The following is a 13437-nucleotide window of genomic DNA, read 5'->3' as shown; positions in this document are numbered from 1 at the left end:
GGTGCCAAGGGGGGCGGTATGTCAGTGGGATGATGAGAAAAGTGGGTCTTGCAGAAGCTCAACGATAAACAACACCACTCGTGGATTCATCGACCCTTACCAGCCCAACCGTCAAACCAATGCAGATCAGAATTGTCAACGAATACGCTGGACGAACGAGGGACGATACACGAGGAAGCAGTCAGTGGTGTCGCGGCGGGCTAGAGAGGAGGGGAACGGGGGAAATAAGCAGCAGTAGATACGCGATACGCTCTCTTCGCAGGACCCTGCCCAAGATGCCTATGTACAAAGATAACCGAGGAAGGTCATGACGATAACCGCGGAAGGTCACAGCAGAAACCGCACAAGTCATAGCGAGAACGCACATAGATACGAGGGAAAGGAACCGGAATAGGCGACGTAGCGTAAGCGAGTGACGAGGATCGGTCCAGTACTCCATCAAGGAGGTAAGCATAGAATACGGGACAACGAAGTTGGAAGACACGAATAACTATGGTACAGTGCTGAGGATAGTGTCAGCATTCTAAAGATCAAGAGGGGCGACAGACGTACTCAGAGGCAAATCATAGCGTCGGCGTCAACAGCAGATCCTTGTCTTTGGGCGACGAAGCAGCCTCATCCTCCTTTACGGAGACTTCCTTGGTAGGGCTCTGCTTGGCCGTCGCCTCGGTGTCGCACGAATCCTTGGGAGCATTCTCCTCAGCCTCGCCAGCACCAGACGGGTTCGGGGTGCCGATCGTCTCGCTGGACAGCTTGCGTACGACGGTATCCTTGACGTCCAACAGAGGGGACTTATCCTCCTCCTTCGGTTTCTTCACAGTCAGACTGGAATCCTTGCCCTTCTCGGCGCTCTCTCCGGTGGTCTCTTCCTCGTCAATCACCTCCACGTCTCCGGGTGCAGACGCACGATCATACTCGTCACCCTCACCGGGGTCAAGCTCGCTGGGGTTGCCCGTCCTCATGCTGTTCGTCGTCCACAGGCTACGCTCGCGCATAAGCGATGCGCCTTGGAGGGAGGGTGTGCCGACACCACTCTGGATTCTAGCGCTCCATCGGCTGACCTCGCTCTCCCAGCTACCCCTCCGAGAGCTGCGCGGACGTAGGGCACGAACACTAGCGTCAAAGTCACGTTCGTCGATGCCTTCATCGCCCAGACCCCAATGGCTCGTGCTCTCGCCATCGGGGTACGCCACACTGTCCATGTGGGAGATGGAATCGCCTGCACCGAACGCAGACGGCGGGGCCGAACTCCAGGCGTTCAGCGCGGCTCCGTTGCGCATGCCCGGAATGGCGTAAGCGGACGAAGCGAGCGTGAAAACAGACGCATTGTCGATAGGCGGAGATGAGGGTCGAGGGTTGTTGCGTGGATGGTGCGCTGTGTGGAGCGGAGCCTGAATGTAGTCACCCGACGCAGAGCCTGCAGCAGTAGACTGCGTGGGAGATGGCGGAAGGGCCGAAAACGTGATAGACCCGCCGCTATTCGCGAGATTCGTGCCTGTGGACGAGGTGCGAGCATGTGCTGTGCGCTGCTGGCGGTAGCTAGATGGCGTCAGCGGCGCTTGCGCAATATGTGCCATGCCGCCCCCGTTTAGGTCGACGCTGAGCAGGGTGGTGGGCTTTGTGCTGGCGGCCATGCTCTTGAAGGTGTGGGGATCGGAGAGGTACGACGAAGATGACCTCGAGGGAGAGGGGGACGGTGGCGCACTGGGAGGGATGGGCCGCATGGAAGCATCTTCGTCGGCCTCCAGCGCGCGAATGGGGGAGTATGTCGAGTCTCGCGCGAAGGACGACGGGAGCGACGATCTATCATCAGAAATCGATGACCGCGGGGAGAAGTCGTCTCCGTTCAGCGACACCGTCTTCCGGCGCACAGGCACGATGGGCTCGAGCTTGTTCGGCCGCGCGTTAACGCCTGGAGAGGGCAAAGGGGACGACACAGCGCGGCTCGACGATCGTGTCGAATGACCTCCCTTCCTGCCCTTTGTCCTTCCTATCTCCTGATGGATGTTCTCCGCAGCGCGCTTCGATCTGACCGTCCCGGTCCACTTCCGTTGGAGCCAGTTGATTATAGGCTTGCCAGAGCGGTGTGGCACCTTCTTCTGCCCAGGTTGTAAAGCATGGTTCTTCGAGGGATGTAGAGGCTGTGCCTTCGTATGCACAGGCTTCGATGTCGTCGACGCTGTCGATGCGCGGTTCCGGGAAGCCGGTGCGAGCGCCTTTGGCTTCGGTTCGTGGGCGGCGTCGGCTGACTGAGCTTTCTTCATGGGAGGAGGAGGAGAAGTACTCGTGCCGGTCATTTCGCACGCAACTGAATAGAGGCCAAGGATGGGAAACTGCTGATGGTGGTTAGGGACGAGTACCGCACGGCAGCACCACATGCACCGTGACCAGCGTCACTAAATCACGCGCGTCACCGCACTGGTCACGGTTCGACTTGCTCGTCGTTGCCTCAGCGTGCTTCCATCTCACACCGTAAGGTCGTCTAATACATTGAATCCTATACATTTAACCTACATAAAGGTTTTCCTATTCCCACTCAGGCCGCGCCTTTTGTCTGTTCAGCACCACTAAATCACATTTCATGCTGCCCTGATCCACCGGGCCTCCCATACACGTCTGGAAAGTCCTACAGGTTTTCCTCCCCAATTTTCCTGATGATTTTTTGAACATTGACCAGCTCATCAGGAAGAGCTGTCGAGCTTGTATATGTTCTTTTGTGGTGTCATTGGCACGGACAAAAGCTGAAGTCGACAGCTCGTTTGCGGATAGATATACAATTTTGCGAGTGTATGCAAGTTACAAGTACGTATGCTACAAGTTTACCAGTCCATCTTCTTCTTGGGCGCCCTCACCGCCGGCACTGCAATCTTGCCCTTGTACCCGAACCCATCCAGCCACGGCCACACCTCACTCCTTCGTTTCTCAAACGTCTCGATCTGCGACTTGCGCTGCATCGTGAGCGCGATGTCGTCGAGGCCGTTCAGCAGGCAGTGTCGCCGGAAGGGATCCGTGGAGAACTTGACTGGCGGCTGACCGTTCGGTCGGCGGATCTCCTCTTTCTCGAGGTCGACTTCGAGCTCGAGGCCGGCCTCTGCGTCCTTCGCGAGCTCGATGCAGTCTTCTTGCGGGATGGCGACGGGGAGCATGCCATTCTGCATTGAGTTATTGCGGAAGATGTCCGCGAAACTGGGTGCGATGATGCACTTGATCCCGAAGTCTTTCCTACACACGAAGTTAGCAAGGAAGGATGGTCACACAGATGGCGTCCACTCACAAACTCCAAGGCGCGTGCTCACGCGAGCTACCGCAGCCAAAGTTCTTCCCAGTGCAGACCATGATCTTTGCCTTGTTATACGGTTCGCGGTTGAGGATGAAATCCGTGTCCTGCCCCGTCACCGGGTCCTTACGCAGCGTGAAGAACAGAGCGTTCGCGAGACCCGTGCGCTTCAGCGTTTTCAGGAACTGCTTCGGGATGATCATATCCGTGTCGACGTTCTCAATGTGCAGCGGCGCCGCGATACCCTTCAGTACGGTGAATTTCTCCACACCAGATGGGCTCTCGGCTGGCGGGAGCTCGGTAGACGAAGACGATGCGGTAGTTTGTATGGGAAGAACTGGCGCAGGCGGCGCCTGAGGCGGGTCGAGGAAGTCGAAGGCGCTGGTGATCTTCAGCTTTGCCGAGGTCGTCTTGTCCTCGGCAGCACCCAGGTATTTCCTGACGTCGACAAGCTTGCCGGCGAGCGCAGCAGCAGCGGCCATAGCCGGGCTCATAAGATGAGTTCGACCGCCAGAACCCTGGCGACCCTCGAAGTTGCGGTTGCTGGTGCTGGCGCAGCGCTCTCCTGGTGCGAGCTGGTCAGGGTTCATACCCAAGCACATCGAGCAGCCAGCCTCGCGCCAGTCGAATCCTGCGCGCTCGAAGATCGCCTGCAGACCTTCCGCCTCCGCCTGTTGCTTGATGAGACCCGAACCCGGAACGATCATTGCATGGACGTTGGGCGCGACGTGCGCCTCGGGACCAGCAGCGATGACGATCCGCGCCGCAGAGCGCAAGTCCTCGATACGGCTGTTCGTGCAGGATCCAATGAACACCTTGTCGACAGGGATCTCCTGCATGGGCGTGTTCGGCGTCAGGCCCATGTACTTGAGCGAGCGCTCGCCCGACGTGCGCTTCACCGGGTCCTCGAACTTCGACGGGTCGGGAACGACGCCGGTGATGGGGACGACATCCTGTGGGGACGTGCCCCACGTCACAGTGGGCACAATGTCGGCGGCGTCGATGACGATCTCGTGGTCGAACGTCGCGCCCTCGTCCGACTTGAGCGTGCGCCAGTACGCGACGGCGCGGTCCCACTCCTCGCCCTGCGGCGCGAGGGGGCGGCCCTTGAGGTACTCGAAGGTGATCTCGTCCGGGGCGACCATGCCTGCACGAGCACCCGCCTCGATACTCATGTTGCAGACGCTCATGCGCGCCTCCATGCTGAAGCCGCGGAAGACTGAGCCGGCATACTCGATGACGCAGCCAGTACCACCAGCGGTGCCGATGATGCCAATAATGTGAAGGATAACATCCTTGGAGGTGACGCCCTCGTGTAGCTCACCGTCGACGGTGATGCGCATGTTCTTCGCCTTCTTCTGCAGCAGCGTCTGGGTGGCGAGGACATGCTCGACTTCCGAGGTACCGATACCGAAGGCAAGGGCACCGAAAGCACCGTGGGCTAGGAAGTAGATAAGTTTCACGTAAGCTGCGGTCCAGAGGAAGCACATACTGGATGTATGGGAGTCACCGCACACGCAGGTGATACCAGGGAGAGTGAAGCCCTGCTCAGGCCCGATGATGTGAACGATACCTAAGTCTCGATCAGCACTGGTCAGTCTATCTCAGAGCAGCTTGGACGCACCCTGTCGCCGATCCTTCATCCCAAAGTAGGTCAGGCCAAACTCCTTGACATTGTCCTCGAGCGCAACACATTGCGCGCGCGAATCAGGCTCCTCGATGAAGGCCTCAACAGTCGTAAGGTTCTTGCGTGATACAGTCCTGTATATTCGTGTCTCAGCATACTTCCTCCGTACAAATGGAGGCTGATAACGCACGGAATGTTGTGGTCCACTGTGGCTAGCGTGCAGTCAGGGCGGCGGACTGGGCGACCTGCAGTCCTCCTGATCGACGTAATGTCAGCGACAACTAGCGGGATGCGGGGTAAAATCGACTTGCAGTCCCTCGAACGCCTGTGGGCTCGTAACTTCGTGAACCAAGTGACTGCGCAGACACTGTCAGCCTCCCCCTCGCGCACACAAGCAATTTCGAGGACGCACCGGTCAATGTAGATGAGCGATAGCCCATCGTCCTTGCTGGCATCACTGCAGACGAAAGATTAGCGCCCGTGGTCTACTTCCTGCATAAAATCGCGCACACGACGTGGTCGTCCCAGATCTTGTCGTACAGAGTACGCGGTGCAGGTACAGCGGTCGGCATGGTGGTGAGAGCAGAGGGGGAAACGAGGATGACTGGATATGCGTTCGCCGCAGAGTTATTATAGACAACGACGATCAATGGCAGAGGCGTCGGAGCTCGGTCGGCCGCCCGAGGCCCGTCTTCGGGCCAGTCGGATTTGGGAATCGCTGGCGCGGGATTGGACCACCGACCGTGCGAATTGATGGACTGGACCCACAACGTCGCCCTCGCCGCCCGCCTTGAACCGTTCTTCGGCGGACTCGGCCTTCCGTACAACGTCCGTCGGACTGCCCCCGAACGACGTCGACGTGTTCAAGTATCGTCGCAGCGCTATCCATATCTCTGCTATCACCCTCGCGTGCGCAGTTGGGTGGCGGAAAGCGCTGAATAACCGCCATCAGTATAATAGGTATGCTAAGGACTATAGGTTACAGTTCGCGCACAATCTAACTAGGGTAACGTGCTTGATGTGAAGGACGGTGGCAAGAGATGAAGATGACAATGTGCAGGGCAAGCAGAGTATATATGGTGTGAAAGCGAGGAGCAGAGAGAATAAAAGATGAAAGAGCGACGTCGAGTGAGTAACCGAAACAACCAACGAGTGACCTCCGAGTGTCCCACGAGAGAAGATAGATACAGGGATGGAGCGAGGGGTGGCAGCCATACCCGGCTATTCGCCATCGTGGTGCAGGGTGACGCTATTGAACGCGCCGAAGAGGTCCTTCTCCTTATCGAGACCGTCGTCAGCTGGTCCGAGCCCAGGGGTGCCGACGTAACCAGCGCCAGCAACGCCCACTATTTGTGCGCTGCCCTTGACATGCTCGTCTTCGAGGTGGAGAGACGTCGACTCCTTCATCGTCCGGAAGTTGACAGCGTCGACGCCGTTGCTGCTGGTCGGCACGATGGGCGGGCGGGTATGTCGCAAGAGGCCCCAGTTGATCTTGGAGAACCACTTGTGCTGCTTGACCTCACTCGCACCAGAGCGAGAGCCGAGCCGTGTCTTCTCGTTCTTGTCCAGCAAGCGCGTAATGACGTCCTTGCCAGACGAGCTGACTTTGGGTTGTTCGCGGAAGTGCACAGGTATCATGCGGATGTTGTCGAATGTCACGTCGCGCTCGGAGCCCTTGAACGGAGTCGTGGCATACTGGAAGGATCATAAGCGCTCGCTATACACCCCAGTAGACTATACGCACGATCATCTCGTAAATCAAGATGCCTAAAGTCCACCAATCGACAGCCGCGGTATGTCCTTGGGCTGCGATGACCTCCGGAGCAATGTACTCTTAACGTCCGATCAGTAGTGCATGCAAGAGAGCATGTACAGAGAGCCGTACCTTCGGTCCCGACGAATGAATTGGTGCGGAAGTTGGCGGTGCAGGACATTGTGTCTACTAATGGTATCTAGTAGAGAAGCAACGTCAGCCTCGAAGACGGCGGTCGTCAAGCTGTAACGCACCCCGTTCGGTTCGTGAATCATGCCCGGTAATGAGGGAGGCTCCTTGGACTGCTTAGCGAGATCGAAGTCCGAAAGCATGATGTGACCGCTCTGGTGCAACAAGATATCTGAGAAGCACAGGTCAGACGACATACGGCGGTATGTGAGGTAACTACGCACTTTCAGGCTTCAGATCTCGATAGATAAAGCCGTTGAGATGGAGATATTCCAACGCCGCGACGACCTCTGCAGCATAGAAACGGGACCCGTCCTCCGGTAGGCACTTCCCTGGTCGTGTCTGTAGTGCGCGGAAAAACTCGCCGCCCATGCAGTATTCCATGCAGAAGTACAGGTAGCCTTCTGACTGGAAGCTGTGATGCAGGGTGACGATGAAGGGATGGTTCGCGGTAGCAAGGATCTCCTGCTCGGTGAGAGCACGCTTGATCTTCTTGCGCTCGATCATCTCCTTCTTTGAGAGAACTACGGAATCATGAGCAAGAGACAAAGTACCATGAGTCGGCGACGCACCCTTCATCGCGAACAGCTTCGACGACTTCTTCTCCCGTACAAGGTATACCTTCCCCACGTCGCCCTTCCCCAGCATCTTCAGCTTCACGAAGCTTGAAGGGCCGACTTCGACCTGGCGAACCTTGATCGAGTTGCTCGAATAGGTTCGCCTGAAGGCCTTGCCGTTCTCGCCAGTCTGCGGCGAGAGGTTACCGTTCGAGTCAACGGTCTTGCCGTTCTTCCCGTAGTGCGAGCTCCCTGAGCTAGATATGGTCTCCAGCGAGTCGCCAGTACTGAGCTTCCCGCCGCTCCGCTTGCCCTTGCTCGAGTCCTTCGGACTTGTGAATCCGTCGTGAAGACCGGGCGAGAGCAAGCCGTTCTTGGTCGTACTTCCCGACAGCTGTGAGCTGGAGGCCGACTTGAAGAGGCCCTTCGCGTTTGGCGCGGAGGCAACGCGTCGTATGAAGCGTGTCATGCTCTTCGTCGTGGACAGCGGGCCTCCAGCGGTTGGAGTACGCGTCGTGTACGGTGATGCAGTCTGGGGCACCTTTTGCTTGGAGGAGGCGGATAAATGGTGGGAGGACTTCGTCCGGGACCTGGACGGTGTGGTGGGCGACGTGGCCATTTCGGGAGTGGAGGTAACGACTGGGGAAGATGTGCCGGCGCTGCTGAAGCTTTCGCTGCGATTGGACGGAGCGGACAAGCCGTTCGTCTGGCCGTTGGCGGAAGGAAAGAGCGACGCGGGTTCAAGACGTGGGGTCTTGTCGTGTTTTTTGCCACCGAGGTTGGAGGTAGAGGCGGATGCGAGTCTAGTGAATCTCTTCCAGCCCGAGCTCGAGGACGAGGGTGATGTGGGTGGTTGAATACGCGGTGAGGACGCCGACTCGGTGGTGGTGGATGCGGATTCCTGCATTCGACTGTCCGTCTGAGTCGTTCTCCGTGCGTGTTCCTCTGCGTCGTCCTTCGTCGTTGTCCGTGGCGGCGGTGAGCAAAGATGCTGAGGAGCTGGGCAAGATATTGGTTTTGGCTCTAGACTGCTTACTTATGTAAGCTCGCGACCCTGCTGATGCACGGAGTGATGGCTCTGTCACGCCTGTCTTGTTCAACTTCCCCTCCTCATGTGCGACCCTTTTATGTGTCCTGCTGTACTCGACCCGCCTTGTCTGTCTTCCTCGTTCTTCATAACAGTGCACTCTTCGTACTTCTCAGCAGCGCCCAGCAAATCATCACACCGTCGCAGAAGCCGCTAGATCGGCGCTTGACTTGGCCAAATGCGATCCTGTCTAGACCAAAAGCCGCCCAGCGTCAGTAAGCTGTACGAAGGCGCTGAAGCGCATCGTAGCTGTGAGGGAAAGACTCGTACTTCCCACATTGCTTCGTGGTAGATCTAACAGCATGCTCCGTTAAGAAGCTGGTCGAAGTAACAGCAGCTGCGCCTCAATTCATAGTTGAGTGGTAGTACGTATCAAGAATTTTGTTCGACGCCTCTAATATCCCTAACCATCCCTATCACATCTCACAGATAACACCAACGTGGAAAACATGCCGTATCTTTGTCGCACTTAGGCGCGCGCCTCTGTGGATGACCCATGCATGAGTAAGGCTTTGGCAAGGTGCCAACTTACTTGAGCTGTTATTGCATGTCATCTATCTGCAGCGAGTGGACATCTCGGAACGTGCCGTCACAGAAAATTCCCTGACTCTTCTCGTGTTTTCTTTCTTTCTCCTGGTGAGTCCTCGACACCAGCTGTAATCCAATAATCCGACGCCGATCGCCAAGGTGGTCGTGTAAAGCGCGCGGCGTCAATGCGCTGTGAGTATACGGGCCATAGTCTTGCAGCAGGAAATTTTGCTCAGCATCCTGAACAAGTTTAGCAATGTCGCTCCAGCAGACGCTCCAGCAGTGTTGATGGCCCTTCGCGCCGATGACATGCGCCTCACCGACATGCCTGCAGGACGTACGTCTTCTCGTCGAAGCGATTCTACAGCACGACTACGCAGGGCACGCGCGCAGGGGTCTGCTCCCTGTATGCAGTTCCATGGCGGCTACTGGCCTTGGGCAATGATTCCTGTCTATAACCGCCGCAGAGGCGTGTTGCAAGGTCCTTTTGCGTGAGGAAGGCGCCCTTCTCACGACTAACTCCCTACGCGCCCGCGCGTGCCATTTTCCGCGCAGTTCACATCCCAGGGCAGGGCCAACCAATTTGTGGCGCACCTACGGCCAGCACCGCATAATGAGGTCAGTTGTTTTCCTCTCAGCCATCTACGCTGCCTCGCGAACGTTCTCGCACCAAGCGCAACACCCAGGCTCGAACTACGGATGCGGACCGTTGCTCGGACCATATCAGATGACAGGACCGGGGCGTTCCTAGTGAAGAAGTGAGCACAGCGTCCCTCTTCCGTGCGCTGCCTTCTCTTCCTCTATGACGCCCCTTATCAGATCAAAGAATCGATGTCAGCAGCTAGTCTGACATCGTCTCCGTTTGGGAGAGGGATGCGGGGCTGTAGGGCGAGTCCTTCCATCCGCAGGTTTGCGGTGTGCTGCCCATTGTTCACTTGCATTGTTTCCCATGAATTCCTGTCCAGGGGCGCAGCAGTGCGTACTGCTGACGGGCACCCGGCCGCCGTCCTCCTCTGCATACGCTGACAACGCAGCCTATCAAGTCACTCACGTCGTCCCTCATTCACTTGTCTCTCCTCAGCCAGGCCCGCAAGCCCTTCGCCGCCGACGCTCGCAGATCCGTGCCTACGGCGAGGCCGCTCCCACCAGAAGGCTCGTGCGCCCTTCTGCTTCCCACCTGCGCGCCCCCGAACATTGCATCCTCAGCTAAGAATATCGGATTTCTCCCGACGATTACACCGGCCGCCCCAGCAGCCCCGCCCAGTATAACGCGCACGCTTCTCCGCCTCAACGATAACGCGACCGTGCAATCGTACTCAGCAGTTGCTCCGTCCGCGCCCGAGGGCGACCGGGAGCATTGAGGTGCTCTGCGGTGCCAGCTGGACGCGGGCTGGTGCCCAGCTTGCGCCATGCCACTCATTCATCCGACCTTACGTCGCAGACGGACCTTTGGCTCGCGTAGGCCATATCTACACCCAAGTAACGCCGCCATGAACAAGCCTGGAGTCTCAAAATGCACCACTACAAATTACCGTGAACCAATAGGTCCAGGTAGGTCAATCGCGTTCATCTTCACAGACCCACCTGCTCATCAACGCATAGGCTTGGTTGGGGATGTGCGCAGAAAGGTCTGGCACCTCCGAATCGCTGGCTCCTGCGCAATATCTGACCCGTGTAACCGCAATGGACCATAACCTTCAGTCAACCGCGTGGTCAACGCAGGGAGGCCTGCGCGGTGCATACTACGTCCGTGAGTAGAGTATACTCTCTTTCCGCTGCCCTCCTTTTCTGGACGACGCAGGGCCACTGCTCTGCTTTCGTGCCACACCCACGTTACCCAGGGTAGCCGGCGCCTCTCACAGCGCTTCTTATTTATTCTAGCGAGTCTCTTTGCCTATCATACGCCTCGTGCACACGGCCTACCAAGGGAAGACATCGCGGGCTGAGTTGCTCGACAATGGATTTTGTGGCATAATTTCAGCCGCAAATCAAGGGAAAATCAATATCATGGACAGTTGCGCGGAGTTGGATTTCGGGGTCCACGCCCGTTCATACTTCCCGCGCAGAGGCTAAGCCTGAGTACGCTCGCAGTAACAGATAGCGGCTGAGTTCAAATCGATGTTCATTTGATGAACGGGAATACGTTGTGATGGGAAGGACAGCCCGGTCGGACCCTCGCGCTGAGCAAACTGGAAATGAGCGGGAAGACATCATACCAGTTCATCTACATCATGCTACTTCATATGCATTATTGGTGCCCATCAACAGGTGCGCCTGTCGATGAACCCTGCCGGCAAGTACCGTCAAACCTACGTAACAAAGAGGGTGCTCCGTGAAAGGGTATGTACGGTAAGTCGGCAGTGAGTAGTGGGACAAAGAGCCCGACGCTCTGGAGCCTGAGGCCTGAGGAGTCAGTTCCAGCTTTAAAAAACGAGCCTCGCACCGCTTGTGGTCGAAGGCATCATCGCATGCAGTGCGCGAACTGTCCAGCTGCGAAGTGGCTAGACGAGAAGGCGCCGAAGCGGTGCTTTCGAGCATACCTATCAATTCGGGGCGCGATGAGGTGAGGCCTTCACGTCACGCTGCCCGAGAGGGACGGAGCGCTTTTCCCTCCTGGAGGGCACGAACTTCCGCCGAGCCGAGTAAACAGCATATCGACTAAGCTAGCTAGGCGCCACCCAGCTGGCGGACGGGAGCGTAGGGCCAACATAGGCCGTGTCGCCGCGAGCGTGCTGGCTTGATAAAGTTGGCCTCGGCCTGTAGGACATGAATACGAGCACCACAAGACATAGTACGGAGCACTGACCATCCGGATTGAGGCAAATGACTGAATGGATCGTACTGCCGGCCCCGGAGTGCCCCTTTAGCAGGCGCGCTATCCCAGACGGACGGACAACATGCCAGGCCGTCGACTACTTCCGTGCAGCAGCAGCGCCTTCGGACAGAATGAGAAGCCTTGGCGCCATATCAGCACCCAATGTTGATCTTTCGGAAGAGTGAAATCGAAGCGGCGTACGTACTTCATAGTATCACGGACGGGAGAGCGCTGCGTTAGTAGCGTGGTCCTGTTCTCATGATGCTCTCGCCGATATCCGGACCATCCGATCTTCACACTCAAGAGCGGTGTCGTGAGTCCCTGGGGTAGGGTGACTCACGCTAAACAATGGAATCTTCCCTGCGGGCCGACAAGACCTTTGACGAGCTCTCGTTACCCAAGTTTGTGTGAAAGAACACGAGAAGGCAGTACTGAGGCGAGATCCTTTGCAAGTCAGACGCTGAAGATCATGTCCGTCATCCTTCCTAATCACAGCACGATCAATAGAACAGTCTACGTACCCAGGCAGTATCCGTGCTCGTCTATAGACTCCGGAGGATAAACACGGAAAAGGGTGCGCTTACGCACGTCGAGCACGCGGATTACATGAGGCGGCGCTTAGCACAAAACAAGAGACCATGAAAGGCTGGTAGCACGTCCGAAAACTTCATGTATTTTAGCGTTCCTGGACGGTCGGAGAGCTTGCAATTATCGGAGACGTCGAAGGCCACGACGAAGGAGCACAGCCGCTGCGCATCTCCCGCCATCTTTAACACGTGGGGGCGTTCTGCCGCGCGCCACAAACCCATCGGGATGCGCCATTGTTGAGGACCTGGCTGGGGATGTTGAGCAACATGCGGACACAACGAATCGAGGGGGAGGGACAGGACTCACCTGGGGGCTTATCGAGTCCGCTCGACTGGTCATATTTACCTACTCGTTGAGTAAGGCGGTCCGAGTCAATGCCGGCATTGTTCACAAGAGTCCGCGAGCCAATACGCGCCTCTCGCCAGCAGAAATCGAGGGTGAGAGCTCTGAAGACAAGGCCTATATTGACGTGTCGATCACGGTAGAACATTGAAGAGCGCAACTCGGCGTCCTCCGGGGGGCCTACCCCGGGCCACACCCTATGGCGCGCCGCGCGCATAACATGTGCGGCGGGGTCACGCTCCCACAGGACGCGAGACAGGCGCGCGAGGGGCATCGATGGACGGCGTGAGTCCAGAAAACCAACGGCGTAGAGTGGGTATAACCGTCAGCAGCTGTGTCCCGCTGCCCCTCTGCATCAGCCAAAGTGGGAAAAGCGCGCGGATAATGCACGCAGAGGCTGACGGACTCACGATGAGATGCAGCCCGTACATCTGATCGAGCCCGCTGGAGGGGAGGACGGCTAGATGGCGCCGCTACCGCGGCTGGAAGGACGCCTAGGTCTGAACATGACAGCGGTGGTAATTCATGGATGAATGTCGCGAGCGCACAAAAATCGGACGCGCCTCATTGTATGCAAACGTACAACCGTCACGAGCCCTCGAGGACAGTGTACGCCATAGCCCACGTTGTGCGCGCACTTGACCGCTGTCGCTTAAAGCAAGCACCCTGCTGTG

General features: G+C 57.4%; 5 protein-coding genes across 5 annotated transcripts; all 5 read right to left on the bottom strand.

The window, feature by feature from the left end:
• Positions 1–111: 111 nt before the first annotated feature.
• Positions 112–490, bottom strand: SCHCODRAFT_02623561 (uncharacterized protein). Its single transcript, XM_050345185.1, has one exon. It carries the CDS (start codon positions 437–439, stop codon positions 182–184), a length of 258 nt encoding a protein of 85 aa, XP_050200659.1. The 5' UTR covers positions 440–490; the 3' UTR covers positions 112–181.
• SCHCODRAFT_02623559 (uncharacterized protein) lies at positions 112–2360 on the bottom strand. Its single transcript, XM_003036758.2, has 2 exons — positions 553–2360; positions 112–503 (listed from the first exon to the last, which is right to left on the bottom strand). Exon 1 carries the CDS (start codon positions 2295–2297, stop codon positions 564–566), a length of 1734 nt encoding a protein of 577 aa, XP_003036804.1. The 5' UTR covers positions 2298–2360; the 3' UTR covers positions 112–503; positions 553–563.
• A 351-nt stretch (positions 2361–2711) lies between these two features.
• SCHCODRAFT_02540071 (uncharacterized protein) lies at positions 2712–5578 on the bottom strand. Its single transcript, XM_003036757.2, has 8 exons — positions 5415–5578; positions 5317–5361; positions 5216–5260; positions 5095–5160; positions 4902–5038; positions 4770–4850; positions 3275–4718; positions 2712–3222 (listed from the first exon to the last, which is right to left on the bottom strand). The coding sequence occupies exons 1-8, from the start codon at positions 5474–5476 to the stop codon at positions 2820–2822; spliced, it is 2283 nt and encodes a 760-aa protein (XP_003036803.1). The 5' UTR covers positions 5477–5578; the 3' UTR covers positions 2712–2819.
• A 198-nt stretch (positions 5579–5776) lies between these two features.
• On the bottom strand, positions 5777–8562 carry SCHCODRAFT_02623551 (Pkinase-domain-containing protein). Its single transcript, XM_003036756.2, has 6 exons — positions 7419–8562; positions 7071–7370; positions 6912–7018; positions 6790–6856; positions 6649–6737; positions 5777–6599 (listed from the first exon to the last, which is right to left on the bottom strand). The coding sequence occupies exons 1-6, from the start codon at positions 8308–8310 to the stop codon at positions 6126–6128; spliced, it is 1929 nt and encodes a 642-aa protein (XP_003036802.2). The 5' UTR covers positions 8311–8562; the 3' UTR covers positions 5777–6125.
• Positions 8563–12375: 3813 nt separating this feature from the next.
• Positions 12376–13037, bottom strand: SCHCODRAFT_02688063 (uncharacterized protein; the record flags this gene model as incomplete). Its single annotated transcript, XM_050346805.1, has 4 exons — positions 12376–12412; positions 12440–12665; positions 12724–12766; positions 12813–13037. The coding sequence occupies 4 exons, from the start codon at positions 13035–13037 to the stop codon at positions 12376–12378; spliced, it is 531 nt and encodes a 176-aa protein (XP_050200658.1).
• Positions 13038–13437: the final 400 nt, after the last annotated feature.

The sequence above is a fragment of the Schizophyllum commune genome (genome assembly GCF_000143185.2).
Source record: "Schizophyllum commune H4-8 unplaced genomic scaffold SCHCOscaffold_5, whole genome shotgun sequence".
In the NCBI taxonomy this organism is placed as follows: domain Eukaryota; kingdom Fungi; phylum Basidiomycota; class Agaricomycetes; order Agaricales; family Schizophyllaceae; genus Schizophyllum; species Schizophyllum commune.
This window is presented reverse-complemented; position numbering and strand designations above follow the sequence as displayed.